Raw genomic sequence first — 27657 nt, forward strand, 5'->3', positions numbered from 1 at the left:
AGGTATATATTCAAAACTAAAAAGAAATGTACATTTACACGCATATATCAAATTATTATGTCGTACACCCAAAACTAATACGTTATATGTCAATTATACCTCAACTTTTAAATATGTGGAAATTCAGGCTTCCACTTGGGATCTAGAAAACTAGAAAAAGCACTTTCTCCCACCATTACAACAAATTAAAAAGCCAGAAAATCTTTAAATTCACATTTTTGACATTAATCTGAGGGCTTAGATTATAGGGTAACCAAACAACCTGGAATCTAAGAAAAGACAAATGCATCAAAGGAGAGACAAGACATAAGTAGTGGCCTACCTAACTAAGCTGCTATAAAATCTGGTAACAAAATAAACAAACAAAATCAAAGACAAATAACTAATTACTAAAGGTCGGGTGTGGGCTAGCTTGAGAACATAGAATCCTTGACAGCACAAGGGAAATTTGCAACCACCTGCAGGTCTTCTCTGCAGACCTTATCAGTAATTACAAGAAAGAGAGCTTGAGCAGGGGAGGGGCAGAGAGAGAGGAAGACACAGAATCAGAAGCAGGTTCCAGGCTCTGAGCTGTCAGCCCACAGCCTGATGTGGGGCTCAAACTCACAGGCTATGAGATCATGACCTGAGCTTAACTAACTGACTTGAGCTGAAGTCAGACGCTTAACCCACTGAGCCTCCCAGGTGCCTCCCGCCCCCACTCCCTGTCTTCCTTAAGAAATACAAGCCTTAAGCTTCTGGGGGAAGAAGAGCAAACCCTATCAACTATAGGGCACTGATCAAGACCTACTACAGCTGGGGAGAAGAAAACAGAAATAAACCTAATCTGGGACAGGGGCAGGAAACAGATCATGGGTCTAGGCCATTAGAGGGACCCTGTCACCAGGGACAGGAAAGACCACTGAGAAGATCCTACCCTGCACTGGATATCCAAGATTCTCTGCTCCTGACATTCATAGTGCCTGCCTGTGAGGTCAAATTAGGGCAGCAGAGAATGCCCTTCTCCCCCCTATACTTCCTACCACCAGGGTAATAAGCATTCAGTAACAGAAGCAGTCCACTGCTATCAGAGGAGCAAAAGCATGGAGAGAGACAGTCTATCACCAAGCATAGTATAAGACTTGAAGATGAGCATGTAGCAGATACCGAGAAAAATTGAATGGCAAACCAGTCTCCACCCTAAACACATGAAAACACTGGAGAAATTTGAACTTTGTGGTATTGCTGGGGATAACCATAGCAACAATAAAATCCAAATCCAACTCAACATCTGACTAGATTGACACAACCTCCACACTAAAAGTAAAGGAAAGAAAACATGTGTCAATTTTCAGGTAAAAAATAGATACTTTTGTCTATAGTCTTACACAGAATGTCTTTCAACAAAACTTGAAATGTACAAAACATCAAGGAAAACAAAAATCCCACTGGTAAAGGTAAAGCAATCAAAAGAAAGAAAAAGACTGAAAGATGATTCATAGCTGAAAATATAAAAAAAAATAACTGACTATGATTAATGTATTAAAAGCTCTAGAGGAAAAATGGACAATGTGTGATCAAATGGGCAATTTCAGGGGTGCCTGGGTGACTCAGTCAGTCGAGCATCCAAATCTTGATTTTGGCTCAGGTCATGATCTCACAGTTCGTGACTGAGCCCCAAATCAGGCTCTGTGCTGAGAGTGTGGAGCCTGCTTGGAATATTCTCTTTCTCCCTCCCTCTCTCTCCACCCTTCCCCTGCTCATCCTGCACATGTTCCCTCTCTCTCAAAATACATAAAACTTTAAAAAAGTTACCAATGAGTAATTCCAATAGAGAGACAGAAATCCATAAGAAAAAAAATCAAATGGAAATGCCAGAAATGAAAAAAGTGGTAACAGAAATGAAGATAGTGTTTAATGGGCTTACCAATAGAATCAATACATCCAAAGAAGGAATTAGTGAACCTAAACATTGATTTAAAAAAATTACCTGAACAAAAAATCAAAGAACACAAAAAGTGATGTGTGGTGGAAAACACAAAACAGAATATCCAAAAGCTGCAGGGCAATATTAAGTAGTATCACATAAAACTGAAATCTCAGAAAGAGAAGAGAGAGATACTGGAATTAGAAAAATATTTGAAAGGACAAAAGCTGAGAATTCTTCAAGATTATTATATGTTGGAAAAAGCCTCCAGGTTTTCCTTCTAAGTAGGGTGAAATCCTCAGTTCTTTCTCTTGTGTACCTCTTTTACCACTCACACAGAACACTTCACTTCTGATCTTCAAATATGTGGGGGTTTCCCTCCACCAAGCAATTCTCTATAATCCCATCTCGGTGTCCTGTGATTTAAATCAATTCTGACATTATCTACCTGGAGACAGCATCAGATCCCATGAGACTGATCCCTGTCTCAGGGGCCCATTGCAACTAGTATATTCCTAAGTTACTCACAGCTTCTATCTAACTTGACTACAAATCACAGGTTCCCATGAACTCCTTTCACCCTGAATTCAATTATTTGCTACAGTGGCCCACAGAACTCAAGGAAACACTTATGTTTACCAATTTATTAAAGGATATAATTAAGGATACAGATGAAAAGTCAGATGGAGAGATAAATAGGGCAAGGTCTGAAAGGGTCCTGAGTGTAGGAACTTCCATCCCTGTCAAGTTGAAGTACATCATCCTCCTGGTACCTGGATGCATTCACCCACCTGGAAGCTCTCTGAGCCCTGGAGAATTGAGATTTTCATATAGGCTTCCTCACATAGGCATGATCAGTTATTAACTCTATTTCCACCCCCTCTCCCTCTGAAGGAGGCAGGGAGCTGAAAAGTCCAAGCTTCTAATTATGACTTGGCCTTTCTGGTAACCAGTCACCATCCAGGAACCCATTGAGTCACCTCATTAGAACAAAAGATGTTCCTAGTGCTCTTACCATGATGAATTTATGAAGGTCTTCAGAGCCCTGTGTCAGGAACAGGTTAAAGAGAAAATATTAGAAGAAGAGATGTTCCTAATGGGCTCATCACTTAGGAAATTACAAGGGTTTTAAGAACTCTGTGACAGGAACTAGGGACAGAGACCAATATATTTTTTCCATTATTTCACATAATGACAGATACAAAACCATAAATTCAAGAAGCATATAAAATGCTAAACAAGATACCCACCCACCCCCAATCCCACGTACTTGGATATATCATATTTAAACTGTTAAAAGCAAAGACAAACAAAAAATTTTGAGATACTCAAAGTAAAAAAGACATTAAATACAGAAGAACAAAGATAAAAACACAGCAGAGTTCTCATCAGAAACTGTGAAAGCCATTAGACGATGAAGGGTCATCTTTAAAGTTCCAAAATGAAAATCCTGTCAACCTAACTTTTATATCCACTGGAAACATTTTCAAAATTGGAAGAGAAATAAATACTTTTTCAAATAAACAAAATCTGAAAGAATTTATTGCCAGCAGACCTATTCTACAATAAAGGTTAAAGTTCTCTGGTAGAAGGAAAATGATACCAGAGAGAAACTTTTATCTATATAATGAATAAAGAATACTGAGAATGGCATAAATGGAGGTCATTATAAAAATTCATTTTATCTCACTTATAAATGTTCCAAAATATAACTATCTAAAGAAAAATAGTAGCATTGAAAAAGAAAGAAGGAAAGAAAGAGAAAGAAAGAAAGAAAGAAAGAAAGAAAGAAAGAAAGAAAGAAAGAAAGAAAGACAAGTCCATCATTATTGATAGATTTCAATATTCTTCTCTCAGCAATTGATAAACCAAGTAGACAGAAAATCAGTAAGGATCCTAACAGTCCTGAACAGCATTGCCAATCAATTTACCTAATTACCATTTATGCCACACTCCAGGTAACAACAACTTTTCAAATACAGTTGGAACATTCACCAAAATAGGCCATATTCAGACACATAAAATAAACCTTGACAAATTCAGAAGAATAAGTAGTTTCCAAGTTAAACTCTTGGACCGTACTGGATTGAAACTAGAAATTAACAACACAAATATATCTGCAAAATCCCCTCAAATATCTGGCAATGAAGCATTTCTAAATAACCCATTGTAAAACAGGTAATCACATAAAGAATTAGAAAATACTTTGAATTTTATGAAAACACAAAATATTCATATTTGTGGCATGCAGTGGAAGCATTAAGAGTAAAGTTTTTTTGCATTAAATGCTTACATTAAAAAATAACAAAGATTTCAAATCAATCATTTAAGCTTCTATCTTAATCTTTAAAAAATGAATTAAAAAAAAAAACTCGAGGCCTTGATGGTTTTTGTGGAGAATTCTACCAAACATTTAAGGAAGAAATAATACTAATTTTATATAAATTCTTCCAGAATATATAAGAAAATAGATAAGAAATATAGATGCCAAAATCATCAACCAAGTATTAACAAGTTGATTTTAACAATGTATAAAAAATATATATACTTCGTGACCAGGGTTTAAACTAGGAATGAAAGGTTGTTTCAACATTCAAAATATTTTATATGTAATGAATCAAATAAAAATATTAAAGAGGAACAACTATGATTATCTCAAGAGAAGCAAAAGCCTTTGACAAAATTCAACCTCCATTTATGAAAAGCAAAACAAAAAAATACCTCTCCAAAACCAGAAACAGTTTTGAAAGAACTCCCTCAACATGATAAATGGCATCTAATTCAATCTTTAGCTAATGTTATGTTTGATAGTGAAAGACTGAATGCTTTACCCCTAAGATCAGAAATAAGGTAAAGATGTCTATTCTCACTACTCCTGCTCATTATTGCACTGGAGGTCCTAGCCAGTGCAATAAGGTAAGAAAAAGAAATGATAGGCAAGCATTCAGGAAAGGAAGAAATAAAACTGTCTCTATTCTCAGAGGACATGGTTACCTACATAAAAAATCCCAGTCTTTCAAAAATCTACTAGAACTAATAAGTGAGTGTAGCAAGGTCTCAGGATCCAAGACAAAAAATAAAAGTTAGTAATAATCAACTGGAAATTTTAAAAAGTAGCATTTATAATAATATAAAAAAGAAGTACTTAGGTATAAATCTTGCAAAATAAATGCAATATTTGCATGTTTTAAATGATAAAAAAACAAATGAAAGAGTCAAAGAAGATCTAAATAAAGTGATATGTCATGTTCATGGATTGAACAACATAATATTGTTAAAATATCACTTTTCTCCAAAATTAATAGATTCAATGCATGCCAATAAACGATTTTTGCCTAAAAATAGTAAATACTAAAAACTGTTTTGGAAAAGGTTAAGTAACTTAGAGGCATCCCCCCAAACAATTTTTATAAAGAAGAACAAAGTTTAAGGACTCATACTATCTGAATTCTAGACTTACTATAATACTTTGAAAAGGCATGACAAGTGAGGTACTGGAGAAAATAAAGAAACACAGATCAATGAAACAGACTAGAGACTTAGAAACAGTCCCACAAATCAAGTGATTTTCAACAAAGGTACAAAGGCAGTTCAGTAGAGGAAGAACATTCTTTTCAGCAAATCATACCAAAACAATTAAACATCACATGCAAAACATAAATGTCAATCAATACTTTGTACCTTATAAAAAATTAACTCAAAATGGATCATAAACCTGGTTCCTCAAAAAATTAAAAATAGAATTACCATATAATCCAGTAATTCCACTACTGGGTATTTACCCAAAGAGTACAAAAACACTAATTCAAAAGCATATAGGCACCCCTGTGTTTATTACAACATCATTTACAACAGCCAAATTATGGAAATAGCCCAAGTGTCCATCCATAGATGAATGGATAAAAAAGATGCCTCTCTCTCTCTCTCCCTCTCACACACACACACACACACACACACACACACACACACACAGAGGAATATTACTCAGCCATAAAAAATAATGAAATCTTGCCATCTGCAACAACATGGATGGATCTAGAGGGTATAATGCTAAGCAAAGTAAGTCAGTCAGAGAAAGACAAATAACATGAATTTACTCATGTGGAATGTAAGAAACAAAACAAATGAACAAATAAAATAAAAGACAGATACATCAAGAAACCAGACTCTCAACTACAGAAAGCAAACTGACAATGACCAGAGTAGAGGTAGGTGGGGAGATGGGTGAAATAGGTGAAGGGGATTAAGAGTACATTTGTCATGGTGACCCCTGAGTAATGTATAGACTTGTTGAATTACTATTAGTTTCAGGTGAATTAGTGCATTTTCAGGTGAATTCACTTGAAACTAATAGAACACTGTATGTTAACTATACTGCAATTAAGTTTTTTAAAACAATAAGTAAAAAGTTTTGGAAAAAATCATTCATAGACCTAAATATAAAAAATAAAGCCATAAAACTTCTAGAAGAAAACACAGGAGAAAGAAATCCTTTTAACCATGAGTTATGCAAAGATTTCTTACATACAAGACCAAAAGTACCACCTATAAAAGAAAAAAAGTGACAAATTGGATGGCATCAAAATTAAGAAATTTGGGCGGCACCTGGCTGGCCCAGGTGACGTCTCTGTTATGAAAATGAAGACAGTCTGGGAAAATATTTGCAAATCGCATTATATGTGATAAAGGATTTGTATCCAAAATATATAGAGAAATCTTGAACTAAATAGTAAGAAAACAAACAACACAACCTTTTAAAAACAAGTCAAAGATTTTAACTGACACATTGTCAAAGAAAAATATATTCGAGTGGCACACAAGTACATAAAGATGCCCACACATTATTAGTCATTAGGGAAAAGTAAATTAAAATCTCAATGAGATACTACACACTTCTTGCAATTACAACAATTAAAAATATTTTTCAACAACACCAATTTCTTGCAAGAATATAATCTAACCATAACTCTCACCGGTAGCTGGCATGAATTCCAAGTTGTACAGTTTGGAAGCCAGTCTGGCAGTTTCTCAAGTTAAATGCACATTTTACACCTGGCCCAGCAATCCCACTTCTAAGTACTTACCCAAAACTTAAGTTCACCCAAAAAACTTCACACGAGTGTTTACAGTGGCTTTATTCGTAACCACAAAACTGGAAAAAACTCAAATGTCCTTTAAGTGGGGAATGGATAAACAGCATGGCACATCCACTCACTGAAACATTAGCAAGCGATAAACAAGAAACAATATATGTAACCGCATAGTTGTACCTCAGATGCATTTCGCTGACTACAAGAAGCTAAAGACAAAAAGTTACATATTTCATGATTCCATTTGTATCAGTTTTACAAAGGAAAACGTACAGGGAGAGAAAACAGACCAGGGGTTTCCAGAGGCGAGCCTTTGGAACCAGAGAGGCCTAGCTGGGCTCATAACCACTCTCAACCTCGTTGGAGAATAGCAACACCTTCAGAACAGTCTTAGGAATGAAGAAAGTAGTAACGTCTGTCATCTAGTATGAAAATCGTTCACTGCCTCTCTTGTCCGCGCGCCCCTACAATTCTATGATCCAGAAAAGGCCTAATAAAACTCCAACAGTTAACCAGGTAATGCGAGGACTTGAACACCGGCCAAAGTAAGAAGCGGAGCTTCCTTCTGCGGTTCCGAGAATGATTTGGGAAAGTCTCACCTTCATTTTCCCCCACAGTTTGGCCATTTAGAACCGGGGTCTCACTCTGCGGAGGAAGGCCGGTCTCCGCCCTCGCCCAGTCCCGGGCGGAACCCTCGGGGCAGGGGGTCTGCCCCGCGTGCTCCCGGGCAGGGCGCAGCGGGCCCGAGCGCGCACGGTGAGCGCGGGAGCCCGCGGCCGGGCCACGGGACGCCGGCCGAGCGCAGCCGCCCGGGGGCCCCGCGGGGAGGCGCGCGCGGAGCCGGCTCCCGACGACCGGCTGGCGGGCCTGGCGCGCCGCCGCGCCGGCTGTCTCGCTCCGCAGCCCGAGTGTGCGCCGCAGCTCCCGCGCCTCGGAAGGCCAGCGGGCCCTGCCGCCGGCCCCGCCCGATGGCGAGGCTGCGGGACTGCCTGCTCCGCCTGACGGTCACGATCCGGTCCCTGCTCTTCTGGTCCCTGGTCTACTGCTACTGCGGACTCTGCGCCTCCATCTACCTGCTCAAACTTTTGTGGAGCATCGGCAAGGGACCGGCGCAGACCTTCCGGAGGGTCGCCCGGGAACACCCTCCCGCGTGTTTGAACGACCCCTCTTTGGGTACCCACTGCTACGTGCGGATCAAGGTGAAGGCCGGCGCGGCCCGGCGGTATCGGGAGGGAACGTGACCGCCGTGAGAGCAGAGCGCGCGGGGCTGCTCCTTCCATGACGCCCAGCGTCCCCTTAGTGTTCCTGGGTCTCGCCAGAGCGCGCGGCGGGGACAGGGAGGATGCCAAGGGGAAGCAAGCGGGGCGAGGTGTGGCGGGTGAGGGGTCGGACCTGTGTGTGTGTGTGTGTGTGTGTGTGTGTGTGTGTGTGTGTGAGAGAGAGAGACAGAGAGAGACAGAGAGACAGAGACAGAGACAGAGAGAGACCGAGAGAGACAGAGAGAGAAACTGAGAATAGGTTATGTGGAGGGTCTCTCATCAGGGTCCTATATATATTACTATCCCCTCCTGCTCCACCACAACAACCCAGTATAATTCTGCTCCCTGTAAGGGAAGGCTGTCTCTTGTCACCTTTTTGCCCTTTAGAGCTCAGATCAGCTGTAGGGGATTGTTCCTAGGCGCCCTACTGCCTCATGAGGCTGTCCTTGCCCAAATTTTAGAGATTGAAAGAGTAAATAGAGTAAGTCATTGGAAATAGGACTTTATTCAGAGTAGCGGAATGGAGCATTCGCAGATGACCTAACCATCATGAAACATTAAATAAATGGTGTATGTTTGTGGGCAAGGAAGCAGACTTATGAAGTCAGAGGCCAAAGGAATGGAATAAAAAGTAAATGTCAATCATGCATTCAGACTGGAGCTGTTTGTGCTTGTCCCAAACCTCCTGGCAGCCCACGGACATTCCATTTCCTGAGGCTCCAGGTGGTGAAGAGATATGGCCCTTCATGAGGCACCCTGCAGTCTGACTCACAGGACTTTCAAAACTAGACTCACATGAGGGGATATTATGTCACCAAGTGGAGGATTCCTATTAGGAGCTAGAGTGTCCAGCAGCTAGAGTTCAAAAGACCAAGGGCACATTTTTCTTAGCCTTATTCAGCCTACGGTTGATATGAGAATGAAAGGAATTAATATTTGGGGGGAAAAAAAACTTTAAAAAACAACAAATAAAACCTCAGAACAGTGCCTAGTACATAGTAAGTGCAATAAAGTATCTGTTCACTAAATCCAATCAAGTAGCCATGATTCATCACCAATAACAGAAGTCACTGAAATTCTAGAAAGGCATTCTGCAAATGAGGGCAAAGTCAGGTTTGTTATCTTGGTCCAACCTGAGGAAGAAAAGCAGTGAGAAAGAATCATCTGGAATTCCTCATAATGCTTTTCCTCTGACCCTGGTCACTCTCAAGAGTTGGCCCAGAAACAGAACCATGGAGGAGAAAGAATATTGTCCTGCCAGCTAGAAGAAAACGGGTTCTGGTCACAGCCCTGCTCCCAAACACCTTTATGACTCATGTTAGTATCTTTGAGCTTCAGTTTCCTAACCTGTCAAAATGATGGGGTTGAATTAAATAACCTTTTAAGATTTTTTTCACATCTGGAAACCCCCTTGCTTGGGTTACCTGATATAAAACCCAGTCTCTGTGCTCAGCTTTGGGTTCTAGGTTTCTTTCTTCACTTCTTTCTGAGTTTTTGTTTTCCTTTCTTGTTTTTTCTCCATTTTCCTCTTTTCAGTTTGCCTTCTATTTGCTACATCCTTGTCTCACCCCTATGCTTTTCATTTTCCTTGGGCAGTCTTGTCTCCTGTGTGCAGAGAAAAGTCTTGAGCATTCAGAGCATTCTGCTGTTGGAAATACATTGACATGACATGAGGAGCAGGAAGCCAGGGGAACAGTACATACAACACTCAACTTAAAATAATAATGTGGGAAGAAGAGAACTAAAAATAAGGAAAGGAGGTGTGAATTATATAACTGATGGCACAGCTCTTGACGGGCAAGCTGAGAAAAGTACATGACTAGGAGGTAAACATGGCAGGAATATAAATTCAGATCAGAATTATTTACATGTCCTACAGAATTTGAATGAGATGGAATGTGACACATCAGTAAGATGAAAGTCACAAATTGTGACATTGATCCAAAAGCTTATAACATATAAATTGACCTTGTAAGTAGAACAAGAAAGGAAGATGGAAGGTACTGCAAAGGGCAACGTTTAGAAAAGTAACTCTACGCTATTGATAAATCATGGGATTGTTTTCTTTTTGAAATTTAATAATATTTATTTCTTGATATTAAAAATAATGCCAAGTTTTTTCTTTAATGAAATGGAAATACTAAATGCACTTACTTTGACAATCAATTCAAGATATCACTAAAATTCCATGCCCTCTATTTTCTACTGCAGGATTCGGGGTTAAGATTTCATTATGTTGCTGCTGGTGAAAGAGGCAAACCACTTATGCTGCTGCTTCATGGATTTCCAGAATTCTGGTAAACTTACCAACCAACTTTTTCTTGTTCCTTAAGGACTTGTCTTATCACAGTATCATTTTCTTGTTATGACTTTTCATAGACTTTATGCCTACTGACCCAGTTATCCTTCCTTAATGTTCCTGAATCACAGGAATGATTTTCCTTCTATTCTTCTATTCTAAAGGAACATTCATGGTACCAGCCTATTTTTTTTTTTTGAGAATTTAAATCAGTATGGTTTAGTGTTTAAAATTTATGAACTAGCTACAGAACAGTTTTTATAGTATTTACTGCCAGCAAAATACAACATTGGGTAGGAAAAGGAGATTTGAAAGAAACCAAAGGCATAGAGTGCCTGGAAGCTTTGGGTGAAGCCTGGGGTGAGAGAAAGGTGGAGAGAGAGAAGAAGGCTCATGGAATTTGAGAATGAACTATTTCCCCAGCATGCAGCAACAGGCTCATATGAATGCAGGACAAATGAAGGACCTGAATATTTCACATTAGGAAAAAAAACCTATAACCAAAAATACATAGTTGTTAGTTACCTAGGAGAAAATGTTCTTTTCTCCTTTGAACCTGAGGACAGATGAAAACAACATATGATTAAACTTTTAAAAACAGGATATCTTGGGGTGCCTAGGTGGGTCAGTTGGTTAAGCATCTGACTCTTGGTTTCAGTTCGGGTCATGATCTCACGGCTCATGGGTTCCAGCCCTGCATCAGGCTCTGCTCTGACTATATGGAGTCTGTTTCGGATTCTCTCTCTCTCTGCTTTCTTCTTTCTCTCTCTCAAAAATAAATAAACATTTCTTAAAAAATGAATATCTTTTTAAAAGATGCTGCATATGGTGGTAAAAAGAAAACTGGATTTTTGATAACACAGAGCTATGATCTTGAGACAGTTCACAAACTATAAGAAATGGATGAAAAATCATCATATTCTCTGAGCTGACGGAAAGACAGAATATGTAGTGTCTTTTTAAGGTCTGGGACAATGCCCTGTCTCCAAATTTCTCCCTTATTATCACTCTTAACACCTAGAATTTCACCATTACATATTCTGCACCTTTTCACAGTTTTAAGGACTTTGTGTTATCCAAAGTCCTGATTAAAAATGCACCCAGTTCTGAAAGAGGTCTTCCCCTAATATGCTTTAGCTCATACTTTATCAGTGAAACAGATTATATTAATAAATACATTGAGAATGTCAGCACACTAGGAAGTATTAGGCATTGAAGAAAAGAATGGAGGATGGCAAAACCCCATTTACCTCATCATTTTTCCAGAGCAAAAAGCCTATAGATGTCTTTTTCTGAGATATTCCCTTCACAAAGATTTTTCTCTCCTTGCATTTGCCTGCATGAATAAACATAAGTCGTTTACATGTTAAACTTTTATCTGTTCTTCCATCTGGAGACAACTTAATTAGGTGGTAAACAGCCCAGTGCAATTCAAGCATATGTATGTGGACTCGTTTAGTGGAGTGCTTGAAATGATTGGCTCACAAGAAGATGGAAGTTTGGAGCCTTAGTCAAATATGCAGAAAGTAACATGGGCGGTGAATTCTGGCTTAATCACTTACTTGCTGCAGGATCCTGCATGATCATCTGCAATAATCTCACAGAGTTGTTGTGAAGATAAAGAGAGGCTTGCAGAAAGCCTTTTACATAGCCCCAGAGAATACTCAATAAATATTTCCTTTTCTTCATTCCCATTCACTCAGTGAGGAGATCCATGTGCCAGCACTAATGTCCTCCATGCATTTATTAATAAAGTCCCTTACACTGATAAAGTATTAACTAAAGTTCATTGACATCATACCTCTTTGAGAGCTAGCTGCATTTTGAATCCAGACTTTGGATGATACAAAGTCTTTAATATTTTCTTAATGTTTATTTTTGAGAGACAGAGAGAGCAGGGGAGGTGTAGTGAGAGAGGGGGACACAGAATCTCAAGCAGGCTCCAGGCTCTGAGCTGTCAGCACTGAGCCCGACACAGAACTCAAACTTGTGAACCACAAGATCGTGACCTGGGCCGAAGCCAGATGCTTAACCAACTGAGCCACTCAGGCGCCCTCCCTTTTTAAATTTTTTTTTTCAAAATCTTTAAAACTTCAAAGAAGGTGAAGAATATGTGATAGTGGAATTCTAGGTTTAAGAGTGATAGTAAAGCAATGGAATATTACTCTGCAATCAAAACAAATGAAATCTTGCCACTTGCAACAATGTGGATGGAGCTAGAGTGTGTTATGCTAAGTGAAATAAGTCAGGGAAAGATGAATATCATATGATTTGACTCATACATGGAATTTCAGAAACACAACAGATGAACATAAAGGAAGGAAAGGAAAATAAGAGTAACAGAAGGGAGGGAGGCAAACCATAAGAGACTCTTAAATACAGAGAACTGAGGGTTGCCGGAGAGGTGTGGGATGGGGGAAGGGCTAAATAGGTGATGGGCTTTAAGGAGGACGCTTGTTGGGATGAGCACTGGGTATTATATGTAAGTGATGAGTCACTAAATTCTACTTCTGAAATCATTATTACACTGTGTTAGTGAACTTGGATTTAAATTCTTTAGAAAAGTGATAGTAATGAAGAAATCTGGGGACAGGCCATTGTCCCAGGCCTGTAAAAAGACAATTTCCTGAATCTGGTGATGATGATGATGGTGATAGTTAACATTTACTGACCATTTACTGTGTGCCAGGCATTCTTCTAAGTGTTTTGTGTACATCATCTCATTTAAACCTAAGGCACACCTCGTTTTTGAACTTCAAAGCTGACCTCTACTTGTTCTTAGTATATAGAAATGATACTCATCTGATAATATACACTGATTTTCATCCTTCAAATTTCACACTTTAAAGAAACATTCACGAGGATGTTAAAAAGTTAGCTAACAATGTTAGAACACCTCACTTTAACATTTTGGATCATCATTCTAAATAAAATCCATGATCTGTTGGATTAGGGGTTGATATGTAACTTTTTAGAGACAAAAGATTTAAAAGCTATTTTGTCTCTCTACCTCACACCAATCCCACTACTTGTCCATGTTCTTTTCTCTCCTGGAACTTCACTTCTTTACATGTGGAACAGTCTACCATGAAGATAAAAATAAACCTAAAACTTGTTGAACCACTTGGTAATTGTTTCAAAGAAACAGCAAATAGCAGTGATGCCCTTTCAACATAGGACAGTAGATGCTCTCTGTCATATCTGAAGAATGATACATTTTTGTGCATATTTCATAGTATTGTTCCATTATTTACTCTTCCTAAGAGTCCTTTTTCAAAATAGAAATGCCTGGTGATTCTTGTACATGTTCTCTAATCTTCAGTGAATGGGACAGCCTAGGAGAGGCCCAGCACTGACCCCTGGACACCAGTCCCACTTGCCCCAGTAAAGTCAAGTCTTGGATGTGTTACTCTAGGAGATTTAAAAACAACAACAATGAACTCCTGATAACTCAGTTACTCAAATAGACCATATTGAAGTCACTGAACTTTGCCAGCTGTTAATCTGAAAGCTACCCCTTTGTTCAGGGAAAGTCCTAAAGCAACTACAAGGACATTACTGGAAATCAGACACCTCTATCTGACTATATCATACCCTAAAACAATACATCTATGTTGAGTCTTACTTTGTCTTTCCTCCCAATAAAATTACCACTATTACCTGTTAGGAATCTAGTCAATTCCATTCAGGTACCCCATTCAGGAAAAAGTCAGATTTAGAGGTCAGGACAAAGCTGTTTTGATTAAACCACTTCAGGTGTCTCTCTTGGCTTTCCCTTCCCTTTTTCCCAGAGCCCCTTCTCTGACATTTCATCTTCTTTATATTTTTTAAGTTTATTTATTTATTTATTTGAGAGAGACAGAGACAGTGTATGAGAGGGGCAGGGAGAGAAAAAGAAAGAGAAAATCCCAAACAAGCTCCAAGCTGCCAGTGAAGAGTCTGATGCAGGGCTCACCCCTACAAAACTATGAGATCATGACCTGAGCTGAAACCAAGAGTTGGACACTTAACTGACAAGCCACCTAGGCACTCCACATTTCTATCTTCTTTAAAAGCCAAAAACAGCAAACAAAAAACTTTGACACTTCAAGCCAATGTAAATTTACATTATAAGTGTAAATAGGGGTGCCTGGGTGGCTCAACTGGTTAAATGTCCAACTCTTGATCTCAGCTCAGGTCATGATCTCACAGTTCGTGGGTTTGAGCCCCACACGGGGCTCTTTGCTGACAGTGTAGACCCTGCTTGGGATTCTCTCTCCCTCTTTCTCTGTCCCTCCCCCACTTGCTCTTTCTCTCTCTCTTGAAGTAAATAAACTTTAATTTAAGAATAAGTGTAAATATTGTTCCTCTATTAATCAAGTTTTCCCTAAATGAAATTATAAGCTTATTTGTAGATTGAGTAGATCAGAATATTTGATATTACGAAAACAAAATATCCTAAATTAGCAACGAGTGTCAAAATTATTTTAAACAGAAAAGCAGTATACAAATGCAATATGTTATCTGTATTTATCATCATTACCTAGGAATAGTTATTGAGAATTGGTGACATTTAATATTGTTGCATGGAAACAATAAAAATTCTGGGTTTTCTTTCTTAAAAGCTAAAGGAAATATCAAACAGATACATCTATGAGACTTTTAGCTAAATTATCCCAAAATAAAATTGTCAGAAGATGATTTTTCTCCCACTCTCTCTCCATCTCAATTTGCATCGCTTTTAAAAATATTTGGAGCTGATGCAAGCAGTTCCTTTGAGTTTTCATCACCAGCTGTATGGAATGCATTCGTCATTACTCAAGTGCTGAGGCAAGGGAGGGCTCCTCATACACACAGCTGAGCAGAGAGGCTGATGACTGTGGCCTTTTTTCTGTTGTGAAGGGGAAGAAGATATTCTACATCTAAATGTGACTAGCCTGGTAAACCAGGAGCCCTCTTATGTCAAGGGTAATCACTAGGAAAGAGGCTGCTTTTTCAAAAGTGTCTTCTGCTATAACCTAAAGGTCCTAGAAAAAAAAAATGTGGATGAAAATAGCTTGCTTTCTTTATTTAGAATATTTTTAGGAGTTACTGATTTTATAGTCTGTTTCATTTCTATGTCAAGGGGGTCGTTTTTTTTTATATCATATGAATGAAATGCCATCAATCTATCACTGGGGTGATTTCTTTTTCAGTTTAAAGTGTGAATCAAATGTGCTTTATTTATGAATTCTGGGAAGATTACATTTAAAAATTTTGCAATTTATTAAGATAGCAGCTGCCCTACTTCTTTTTTTAAATAAGTTTATTTATTTATTTTGAGAGAGAAAGAAAGAGCAGGAGAGGGGCAGAGACAGAGAGAGAGCAGGATAGGGGCAGAAAGAAAGAGAGAGAGAGTGAGAGAGAGAGAGAGAGAGAGAGAGAGAGAGGGAGAGAGAGAATCTCAAGCAGGCTCCACACTGTCAGCACAGAGCAGGATGTATGTGGGGCTTGAACTCATGAACTGTGAGATCATGACCTGAGGTGAAACTGAGAGTTGGAGGCTTAACCAATTGAGCCATGCAGGTACCCTACCAGCTGCCCTATTTCTTAGAAATGTTTGAGATGTTCTTTGGTTCCTCTCATGGATGACAGCAATAGTTGAATTTATTTGTAAGACATTTAAATTATTAATAAGAGAACAAAATATGCAGGTATTGTGTCTGCATAATCTCTAATGAAATTTTAAATGTAAAATATTGCAGCATTCTACACATTACTTTGACTCAAATTTCTACCTTGCAATATCTAATTAAATAAATTTTGGGGAAGCTTCTGGGTGGCTCAGTCGGTTAAGTGTTCAACCATGGTCTCACAGTTCATGAGTTCAAGCCCTGCATCAGGCTTTCTGCTGTCAGCGTAGAGCCCACTTTGGATCCTCTGCACCTCTCCTTCCCCTACTTGTGTTCTCTTTCTCAAAATTAATAAACATTTTTTAAAACTTTTTTTTTATATTTATTTTTGAGAGTTTGAGTAAACAGGGGAGGGACAGAGAGACAGAGACAGAGAATCTGAAGCAGGTTTGGCACTGTCAGGGCAAAGCCCAACATGAGGCTTGAACCCACAATCCTTGAGGTCATGACCTGAGCCAAAGTCAGATACTCAACTGACTGAGTCACCCAGGCACCCCAACTAATTAAATGAATTCTAAATGAAGACACAGATACTTCAGACATTAAAACAATGCACATTTTCATGGACACTGAATATAAGTTTCAGTGTCCATGGAACTTGGGAACTTTAATTGTCATTCATTGTCTCATGGTTCAAGCTTTATTGAACAGCTGGTACTTCTAGCACTGTCAAGATTCAGGGCTTTCATTCATCTGAGCACCTACACTAAATATTCTGACAGCTGAGGGAGCTCCCAACTGAGTGGCAGCACCAGACACCCCCAGGTCATTATAACGCACGTGTCCAGTACACTGACGAGTGTATGTACAAGTGGGAGAGTAAGAAGGGGCACCCTACCCGCCTGTAAAAGTGGACGCCTGGGAAGTCTCTTGGAAGTGGACATGCTCAGCATAAGGAATTCAGTGAAGGGAAAGAGTAGAGATTGTGTGGAGTAGGGGAATGGTGGAGTAGGATGCTGTTTCAGACAAAGGAAATCTGGTGAACAAACTCAAAAGCAAAAAGCAACACCGCATTTGTTCACTGTAAGTGCCTTAGCACTGGAAGGCAGTGCACCATGGACTCAGGCCAGACTACCAGGGTTTGAATCCTGGCTCTGCTGTTTGCTAATTCTGTGACCTTTGGTAAGATAGTTAACCTCTCTGTGTTTTTGTTTCTTTAGCTTTAATGTGGAGATAATAATAGTATCTACTTCATAATTTTGTTTTGAAGATCAACATTACTATATGTGAAACACTTAGAATTGTGCCTGGCGTGTAGTGAGAATGATATAAATGCTAGCTCTTTCTATTATCTAGCAAATGACAAGACCATAAAGTAATCAGGCTGGAAGATTGGGCAATCGTCAAACCTCAGAGGTTTTTGTCTGCAGGAATGACGAGCTCGGCCTGCATGTTATGAGTATGGGTGTACCTTGTTTTATAGTGCTTCACAGCTACGATGGTTTTTACAAACAAATGTTTGTGGCAACCCTGTGGCATGCAAGTCTGTTGGGGTCATTTTTTCAGCAGCATTTTCTCACTTTGTGTCTCTGTGTCACATTTTGGTAATTCTTGCAAGATTTCAAACTTTTTCATTATTATAATCATATTTGTTATGGTGTTCGGTGATCAGTGACCTCTGATGTTGCTACTGTAAGTGTCTTGGAAGTGCCACAAACCACACCTTTATGAGATGGTGAACTTGATGATATGCATTGTGTGTGTTCTGACTACTTCACCAGTAATCCATTCCCCCGTCTTCCTCCTTCTCCTTGCATCTCTCTCTTCCCTGAGACACAACAACATTGAAATTAGGCCAATTAATAACCCTACAAAGGCCTCTAAGTGTTCCAGTGAAGGGAAGAGTTGCACATCTCTCACTTTAAATCAAAAGCCAGAAATGATTAAGCTTAGTGAGGAAGGCATGTTGAAAGCCAAACTAGGCCAAAAGCTAGGCCACTTGTGCCAGTTAGCCAAGTTGTGAATACTATGAAAAAGTTCTTGAAATTAAAGATGCTACTCCACTGAGCACACAAATGATAAGAAAGTGAAACAGCCTTATTTCTGGTATGGAAAAAGTTGTAGCAGTCTCTGGATGGAAGATCAAACCAGCCAAAGCATTCCCTTCAGCCAAAGTCTAACCCAAAGCGAGGCCCTAACTCTCTTCAATTCCATGAAGAGTGAGAGAGGTCAGGAAGCTGCAGAAGAAAAGTTTGAAGTTAGCAGAGTTTGGTTCATGAGGTTTAAGGACAGAAACCATCTCCATAGCCGAAAAGCCCTAGGTAAAGCAGCTCATATAATTCATGAATGTGGCTATAATAAATAATAGATTTTCTATGTAGACAAGCAGCCTTCTATTGGAAGAAGATGACTTCTAGGACTTTCTTAGCTAGAGAGGAAAAGTCAATGCCTGGCTTCAAAGCTTCAAAGGACAGGCTGACTCTCTTGTTTCTAACACAGCTGGTGACTTGAGAAGTTTAAGCCAATGCTCATTGATTGTTCTGGAAATCCTAGAACCCTTAAGAATTATGTTAAATCCACTCTGCCTGTTTTCTATAAATGTAATAACAAAGCCTGGATGACAGCACATCTGTTTACAACATAGTTAACTGAATATTTTAAACCCACTGTTGAGACCTAGTGCTCAGAAAAAAAGATTTCTTTCAAAATATTACTACTCATTGACAATGCACCTGGTCACCCAGGACCTCTGATGGAGATGTCCAACCAAATTAATGTTGTTTTCATGCCTACTAACACAAATTCCATTGTGCTTCCCATGGATCAAGAAGTCATTTAGACTTTAAGGTCTTATTATTTAAGAAATACATTTCATATGGCTATAGTTGCCATAGATAGTGATTCCTCTGATTGATCTGGTCAAAGTCCATTGAAAACCTTCTGGAATAGTCCCATTCTAGATGCCATTAAAAGCATTCATGATTCATGGAAAGAGGTCAAAATGTCAACATGAGCTAGAGTGGGAGAAGGTGATTCCCACCCTCATGGATGACTTGGAGGAGCTCAGGACTTCAGTGGAGGAAGTAACAGCAGATGTGATGGAAATAGCAAGAGCACTAGAATGGGAAGTGGAGCCTAAACATGTGCCTGAATGGCTGCAATCTCATGATCAAACTTTCATGGGTGAGGAATTGCTTCTTATGGATGAGCAAAGACAGTATTTTCTTGAGATGGAATCTGTTCCTGGTGAAGATGCTGTGAAGATTGTTGAAATGACAACAAAGGATTTAGAAGGTTACATCAACTTAGTTGATAAAGCAGAGGCAGGGTTTGAGAAGACTCCGATTTGGAAAGAAGTTCTACCGTGGGTAAAATGCTATCAAACAGCATCCCATGCTACAGAGAAATCATTTGTGAAAGGAAGAGTCAATTGATGTGTCAAACTTTATTGCTGTCTTCTTGTAAGAAATTGCTGCAGCCACCCGAACCTTCAGCAACCACCACCCTGGTCAGTCAGCAGCCATCAATATTGAGGTAAGACCCTCCAGCAAAAAGATTACAACTCACTGAAAATTCAGATGATGGGTACCACATTTTTAACAATAAAGTATTTTTTCTTTTACTTTTTGTTTCATTTTATTACACTTTTAATTTTCATTCCAGTGTAGTTAACATACTGTGTTATATTAGTTTCAAGTGTACAATATAGTGACTCAACAGTTCTATACAAGCAGTACTTTTTTAAATTCTTTTTTAATGTTTATTTATTTATTTATTTTTAATGTTTTATTTATTTCTAGGAGAGAGAGAGACAGCGTGGACAGGGGAGGGTCAGAGAGAGAGGGAGTCACAGACTGAAACAGGCTCCAGGCTCTGAACTGGCAGTCAGCACAGAGCCCGACGCGGGGCCGAACCCACGAACCGCGAGATCATGACCTAAGTGAAAGTCGGACACTTAACCGACTAAGCCACACAGGGGCCCCATAATGTTTATTTATTTTTAAGAGAGACGGAGAGCAGGGGAGGGGCAGAGTAAGAGGGAGAGAGAGAGAATCCCCAGCAGGCTCCAAGCTGTCAGTGTAGAGCCTGACGTGGGTCTTGATCCCAAGAACTGTGAGATCATGACCTGAGCTAAAGTCAGACGATAAACCAACCAAGCCACCCAGGTGCCCCACAAGCAATACTTTTTAAATTAAGACACATACATTGTTGGGGCGCCTGGGTGGCTTAGTCGGTTAAGCGTCCGACTTTCGCTTAGGTCATGATCTCGCGGTTCGTGGGTTCGAGCCCCGCATCGGGCTCTGTGCTGACTGCCAGCTCAGAGCCTGGAGCCAATTTCAGAGTCTGTATCTCCCTCTCTCTCTGACCCTCCCCTGCTCACGCTGTCTCTCTCTCTCTCCTAGAAATAAATAAAAAATATTAAAAAAAAAAAGACATACATTGTTTCTTAGACATAATGCTGTTGCACAATTAATAGACTACAATGTAAACATAACTTTTATATGCACTGGGAAACCAAAAATTCATTTAACATACCTTATTGTGATATTTTGCTTTCTGTGGTAGTCTTGACCCAAACCCACAATATGTCTGAGATATGGATGTAATAGGGATTCAAGAAAAGATGTTACGCAGGGAAATTACATGACACTTGGTTTTGTAGAAGATAGAGCTAAGGGGAATGAAATATAGATAGACCAATCGATAGGTTGCTGCCTTAATGGAAGCCTGAATTAAGGTAATGATAGTAGGGATGGACGGGAAAAGTGAATAAATAAATATTTAAAAGGTAAAATCTGCAGAACTTTATTGATTGGGGATGAGGTAACCCCTAAAGAGGGAAGAGTCGGGCTCCAGTTACAAAGACATAAAAGAAATCAATTGAAAATTTTAAGTAAGGCTAATGAGAAAAATAATATCATATGTGTTGATAGATGAGTATCTTTAAAGAAACTGCTTTATTTGTTACAGCCCAAAGACACAATTAATATGATTGCTATGACCTCTCTAAGAACACACTTTTTATTAACATTTTCAAATCTGTCTTAAATGGTATTGCTTTTGTAGATTTTTACAAATCATAAATATTCAAATGACAGATGAAAGATTCTGTATCCATGGCTGATACGCTTCCTAAAGACCTGTTGATATAAAGTACATAATTTTTTCATTGATCTTACTGCCTTGTGTCCCTTGACACTAAAGTCTCTCTCACTATTAGTTTACAATCTCAGATCCCTGTATACACTCGACTATTGCACTCCAAAATTTTTTTCTCCCTGTTGGCTTGTGTCAGATAATTCTAACTCTCTTCATGAGCAGATATGCATCCAGATCCATTTTTTAAATGCATATTTGGAATTCCACAGCATGCGAATAACTTTGAAAAATCTATGTCTTTTTTTTTTTTTCCCCGATTGTTATCCAAATGCTTTGCTTATGCGAGGAAAATCTCACTGACCAGGTGCCCTGGCTGGCTCAGTTGGTAAAGGGTGATCTTGATCTCATGGTTGTAAGTTTGAGCCCCATGTTGGGTGTGGAGATTACTCAAAAATAAAATCTTTAAAAAGAAAGAAAGATAGACAGATGGAGGGGGGTGGGGGGGAGGGAGGAATGAAGGAATGAAAGAAGGAAGGAAGGAAGGAAGGAAGAAAAGAAAAAATCTCGCAGATCTCTATATATCATTTAATAATGCAGTTCCATGATCAGGCACAGGGGGGTTACCTGCCCCTGCAGAGACCTCCAGGACTTGGCAGAGACACTCTGGCCATTCTAATTGGTCAGTGCCAGTGCCATTTTGGCTGTTAAATGGTTGTTTTGTTTTGGTTTTAAAGTTTATTTATTTATTTTGAGAAAGAGAAACAGAGCTTATGCATACAACAGGGGGAGGAGAGAGAGAGAGAGAGAGAGAGAGAGAGAGAGAATCCCGAGCAGCCTCCGCACTGTCAGCATAGAGCCTGTCACAGGGCTTGATTCCACAAACCGAGAAATCCAGACAAAACCAGAGTCAAATGCTTAACTGACTGAGCCACCCAGGTGTCCCTGTTACATGTTTTTAGTATCACACTTGCTTGTACTCATTCAGGATCTTCTCCACAGAAGAGTTTTGTTTTAGCAAACAAATGTTTATCTTAAGCAGCTGTTATATTTGATTCTTTCAGTGATAATCTTTTTAAAAACTCTTCAGACTTTTTCATCCACAAGTAAATTTTTATTACTAAAAACTTGGAGCCATATTTACAGTGGAGTAAAGTGAATAAAATCTATTTTTTAGGGAAATAGATTTTCATCTCGTAACTTTTTTTTATGAATCACATGGTTCTGCAATACAGAATCATTTATAAGTACAGATTCCCTGATAGTTGTCAGCATTATTTAAGAAAAGCTTAGAAATTGATTTCTTATGTACATATAGAAGTATACTGGTTTTAGGGGTGCTTGGGTGGCTCAGTCAGTTAAGCATCTGACTCAGCTCAGGTCATGATCTCACAGTTATTGAGTTCGAACTCCGTGTCAGGCTCTTTGCTGACAGCTGGGATCCTGGAGCCTGCTTCAATTCTGTATCCTTCTCTCTGACCCTCCCCCACTTGCATTCTGTCTCTCTTTCTCTCTCTCTCTCACTCAAAAATAAACATTAAAAAAATAAATAAAAAGTATATTGGTTTTAGTATCAGATACTCTGTACTTTCTGTAAATATTGGCCCTTTTTTACATCCCACTGGAGCTAGTAAAAAAAAAAAAAAACGATAAATTTTAATAAAGAACAACAATGTACCCTTCTCAAACATGTCCCTTCCTCTGGCTCACACACAGCTAAATAACGTTTCTTTATTTTTTTAAATGTTTATTCTGGGGAGAGAGAGTGAGAGAGAGAGCGAGAGCATGAGCGGGGGGAGGCGTAGAGAGAGGGAGACACAGAATCGGAAGCAGGCTCCAGGCTCTGAGCTGTTAGCACAGAGCCCAACACAGGGGCTCGAACTCACAAACCATAAGATCATGACTTGAGCTTAACCAACTGAGCCAATCAAGTGCCCCTATATAACTAATTCTTAATATAGAAAGTTTCTTACAATTGTCCACTTAGAAAAGCTGTAATGTAACTCTTTCAGTTAGTTACTGTGGTATTTTTAATGTTTCTTATTTCCTGCAGGTATTCTTGGCGTCACCAACTAAGGGAATTTAAAAGTGAATATCGAGTTGTAGCCCTTGATCTGAGAGGCTATGGAGAAACAGATGCTCCCATTCATCGAGAGAATTATAAATTGGACTGTCTAATTACAGATGTAAAGGATATTTTAGACTCTTTAGGTAGGTCAGTTAAAAAAAACATTATTAATCCTTTTTAAGGGACTAACATTCAACAAACTGAATTGGTAACCTCATTTCTTGGGAGGAACCATTTTCCATTTACCTGAGCTGCTGTCTGGATCCTGTCACCATGGTTTCGAGCGTACAGCTGAAAATATTTATAAAAGAAACTGAAAATAATACTATTATTTCAATACGGAATAACTATTCAGTCCACCAGCCAAGAATGACTTTCGAAATTTGTTTTTAAAAATAGATCTAATGTATGCAATTTATTATTTTCAGAATTATTGGAGATTTGATTCTTGAACTCAGAAAATTTATTTCTTCAGAACCCACATCTAAAATATTCATTTAAAAATGCTATAAGATGCAGAAGCATTTATACAGTCTTTCTTTTATTGATCAGCTAGTGCCATAATATTATTGTATAACAAACATCCCACACTCAGTGACAGATAGCCATAGGCGTTTATTCATATTCTTACGGATGTGCACATCAAGTATAGGCTGGACCCCTGGGTCTTTACCTCAGGTTACAGGTCTTGCTGGGACTGGCTTCTCCCTCTGAGTTGGACTGGAGCCCAAGCTAAAGGGGAGCAGCTACCTGGCGGTAGCTCTTCCACTCCCGGTGATGGCAATGGCGGAAATGGCAAGAGGAGGAGCCCAGCTGCAGAAGCATATTTCAAGTTTCTGTGTGCAGCTCATGGGTCAAAGCAAATCATACGGCTGAGCCCAAAGTCATTCATACACCCACCATATCACCACAGCAAATCATACAGCTAAGTCTACTATCAGAGGGGTCATACGGTATACTTCTTTTATGGCAGTGGGGAGAGGGGAGGAGTAAATACTTTTTAACAATAATCGAATCCACTACATCTCTTTTGACTAAAACCCAGCTGCTACCATGGAATGTTAATGGAGCCAATATAGTGAGAAAGCCATGAAATCAAATTAAAGCCCTTTCCAAAATAATCTAATGAGAGCATAGATCAAGCCAAATTTCTAAGAGGAGGAAAAAAGTGAATGAGATCTGGGGGTATCAATGCAGTGTTGTCATTTAGTCTGATTACAATGAAATAGACTCAAAGACATTGATTTCCAACACCCATATTTCATTCATCTTTTGTGGTGATTCAGTCAGACTTGGCCTAAATTTGTCTTCGTGCAATTTTCTAGGCAATCAATGATATAATATAATCTTTCTTATGACTTAATTATGTGTAATTTTTACCATGGTTTCTCAAACTCAGTTTCGTGGGACAAGAGCTGGGCTAGCTATTTCAGATTAAAAAAAAAAAAAAAAAAAAAAGATTCCTGGGCGAGGTTCTAAGTCTGTAGGTCTAGAATGGAGGTTGGACTTCTAAATTTTCTAAAAAGCTACTTAGCTGGTTCGGACATACAGGTTTTGGAAACATGGAATTCATTATCTGCATGAAGTGCCTAGTTACAGTCAGGTTATGGGAAGATTTTATTTTCAGAATACCATTTACCATTTTATGTGAGGTAATAATGCATCCACCTGTTTCCTTTAGAAGATGTCAACATTTTTTTGTCCATTACAGGATACAGCAAATGTGTTCTTATTGGCCACGACTGGGGGGGAATGATTGCTTGGCTAATTGCCATCTGTTATCCCGAAATGGTGATGAAGCTTATTGTTATTAACTTCCCTCATCCAAATGTATTTACAGGTGAGTTTAAATTTTCATTAAAATATCTTTGTTAATGTGACAATTCACTATTGTCACTGACACTTTAGATTAAAAACAGAAAAATCTGAATAACAGCATTTTCTTAATTAAATTACTAAAATATGATATTCACACATGACAATGTCAGATAACTTGGCTTTAAATATTCCTCAAGAGCCTGATAAATTGTGGCTTCATATTTACTTGCGTAATTTTATTTTATTTTTTTTGGAGAACATTTTACTGCTAACTTGGAGAGGGATAAAGGGAAATATGCAGTAACATTACTTTGACAGTAATGAATCTTGACAACCTAGAAATAAATTCTCCTTTTGCCTGACTGCTTGGGCTATTAGGAATGACAGCATTCTTTAAAGCTATAGTTCTCAAATTTTTGGCTTCAGGACTCCTTTGTACTCTTAAAAATTATTAGGACCCATTGAGCTTGTGTTTATATGGGTAATGTATATAAATATTTACTGTATTAGAAATTAAAAATGGGAAAAAATTTAAAATTCTGTATTAATTCATTAAAAGTAATAAATCCAGTACCTATAATATATGTAACATTTTAATGAAAACTAACTACATCTTCAAAAACACAATTTTAGTGAGAAGAATGTCCTTGTTTTACATTTTTGCAAACCTCTTTAATTTTTGGCTTAATAGAAGACAGCTGGATTCTCACATCTACTTCTGCATTCAATCTGTTGCAATATGTTGTTTGAATTGAAGTATATGAAGAAATCTGGCCTCACAGATTTGTAATTGGAAAAGGGAGGAGTATTTTAATAGCCTTTTCAGATAACTGTGGATTTTCTTCCTTAATACTACACCAAACTCAAAAATTGGTGGTTTCTTAAAGGTTAGTAACAATGTAGAATCCGATGTCATATTAATGAACCATTTGTACTGTTAACCTTAAAATCCATTAGTCTCTCTAGCACTTTGAATGGATTTTTTTTTTTTTTTACCAATGCATGATTTTACATCATCATGCAGTGGACGATATTGGTTCATCGAGTTATGCAGATCTTCCATAAGTTGACACATTTTATAATATTATATCAAAGACTCGCATTCATTAATATCACCCCAATTTCATCAAAAAGTCATTGAGTATTTCAAAGCTGTCACGCTCACGGTAGCAAATACATGTTTCCAAAGTTCTAATTTTCATTTGAAAGCTTGAATTTGGTCATTGACAACAAATACTATTGATTGTTTTCCCTCAAGTGACAAGGTCACTTCATTCATTTTTAAGAGACTGTCAGATACTCAAGTCTGACCGATGATAGTTTGCTAGTCATCTGTTCAAGTAAAAATGCTATTCCATAAAGAATGTAGCTAATTCAACTAATCAACCCAAAGAATTGCAGAAGTGCTATCCCTCGAGACAACCATTATACGTGGGTGTTCAACAGAACTGCTTTATGTGTACTTTCTGTTTCATCTCAGTGTTCAAAAGCAGTGTACACAAAAGTTGAAATTTAAAATTAATAGATTTTGCTATTTTATCTAGGACATTCCTAAGTGAAACTGGCACTTTATGTATTTCTGTATTTGTTTGCTGCAAGTGTGTGGTGGTGAAGAATACAATGACTACTTGTACTGTTTAGTGTCACTACCTTGATTTGTGCTCAGGCAGCAATGGAGGCAGCAATGGTTTTATCTACCATTGCTTTTGTACCATGAGCACAAATGTCAACCAGATGAGAAAAGCTAATGTCTTAGTAGTGTAATGAAATCATTTTGGCTTATCTGGATTGCTTAAGAGGGCCTTGGGGATTCCCAGAGGTCCACATGGACTATATTTTGAGAACCTCTGCTATAAAGGGAACTCTTAAAATCTTCAGCGTGTTCAAAGACATGTGAACCATGATAGGCACATTTTTATTTGGTTTTCTCAAAAATTATAATCTTGTCCTCTTTAACTACCCTTGTCAAGTTTCCTGAGATTCAGGCACTGCTATGACCCTCAGCAGCCCACTAGAGAACAAAAAACTCAGAACAACATATATCCATGTTGGAAACATGACTATATACAAGGGAAAAGGGAACATGACTACTGAGATCTTGTATAATATAAATGTAGGAGTTGAATTTTAGATATTTGTCCAATTGTCCTATCTCTGTTGAGGTGATAGGATGGATGCTTAGGCTTCAAATATCAAACTAAGATTCACTATACTGTTCTTACATACATTAGGTAGCAGAAGTTTTGCTACCTGCTTATGCCATTGATTGGGACCCTTGAATAAATGTTATTTTTGTGATGTTGCTATACGGACAAATTGTAATTGGTCATTTCAGCAAGAATATTCTTGGAATATTTCTGGAATTGTTTTTATCAATAATAGTTTCAACCCTAGTCAAGTTATATGCCTACATTTTCTCCTTAATTATAGTGATATCTTTTAATGCAGGGCTGAATAAATTTTCTTCAATGATGACTTTACAGTAAGTATAGCATAATGATGCTCCACTTACCTGAGAATTGTAGTTCT

The 27657-nt window shown here is 38.4% G+C and overlaps 1 protein-coding gene across 1 annotated transcript in view; it reads left to right on the forward strand.

The window, feature by feature from the left end:
* Positions 1-7964: 7964 nt before the first annotated feature.
* Positions 7965-27657, forward strand: part of EPHX4 (epoxide hydrolase 4) — a 34101-nt gene continuing 14408 nt past the window's right edge. The window contains exons 1-4 of the mRNA XM_039236474.1: positions 7965-8195; positions 10467-10552; positions 23296-23453; positions 25022-25150. Coding sequence (XP_039092405.1) covers positions 7965-8195; positions 10467-10552; positions 23296-23453; positions 25022-25150 — 604 coding nt within the window. The remainder of the gene's footprint in view (positions 8196-10466; positions 10553-23295; positions 23454-25021; positions 25151-27657) is intronic.

Source organism: Hyaena hyaena, unplaced genomic scaffold (genome assembly GCF_003009895.1).
Source record: "Hyaena hyaena isolate Hyena2069 unplaced genomic scaffold, ASM300989v1 scaffold_111, whole genome shotgun sequence".
NCBI lineage: Eukaryota > Metazoa > Chordata > Mammalia > Carnivora > Hyaenidae > Hyaena > Hyaena hyaena.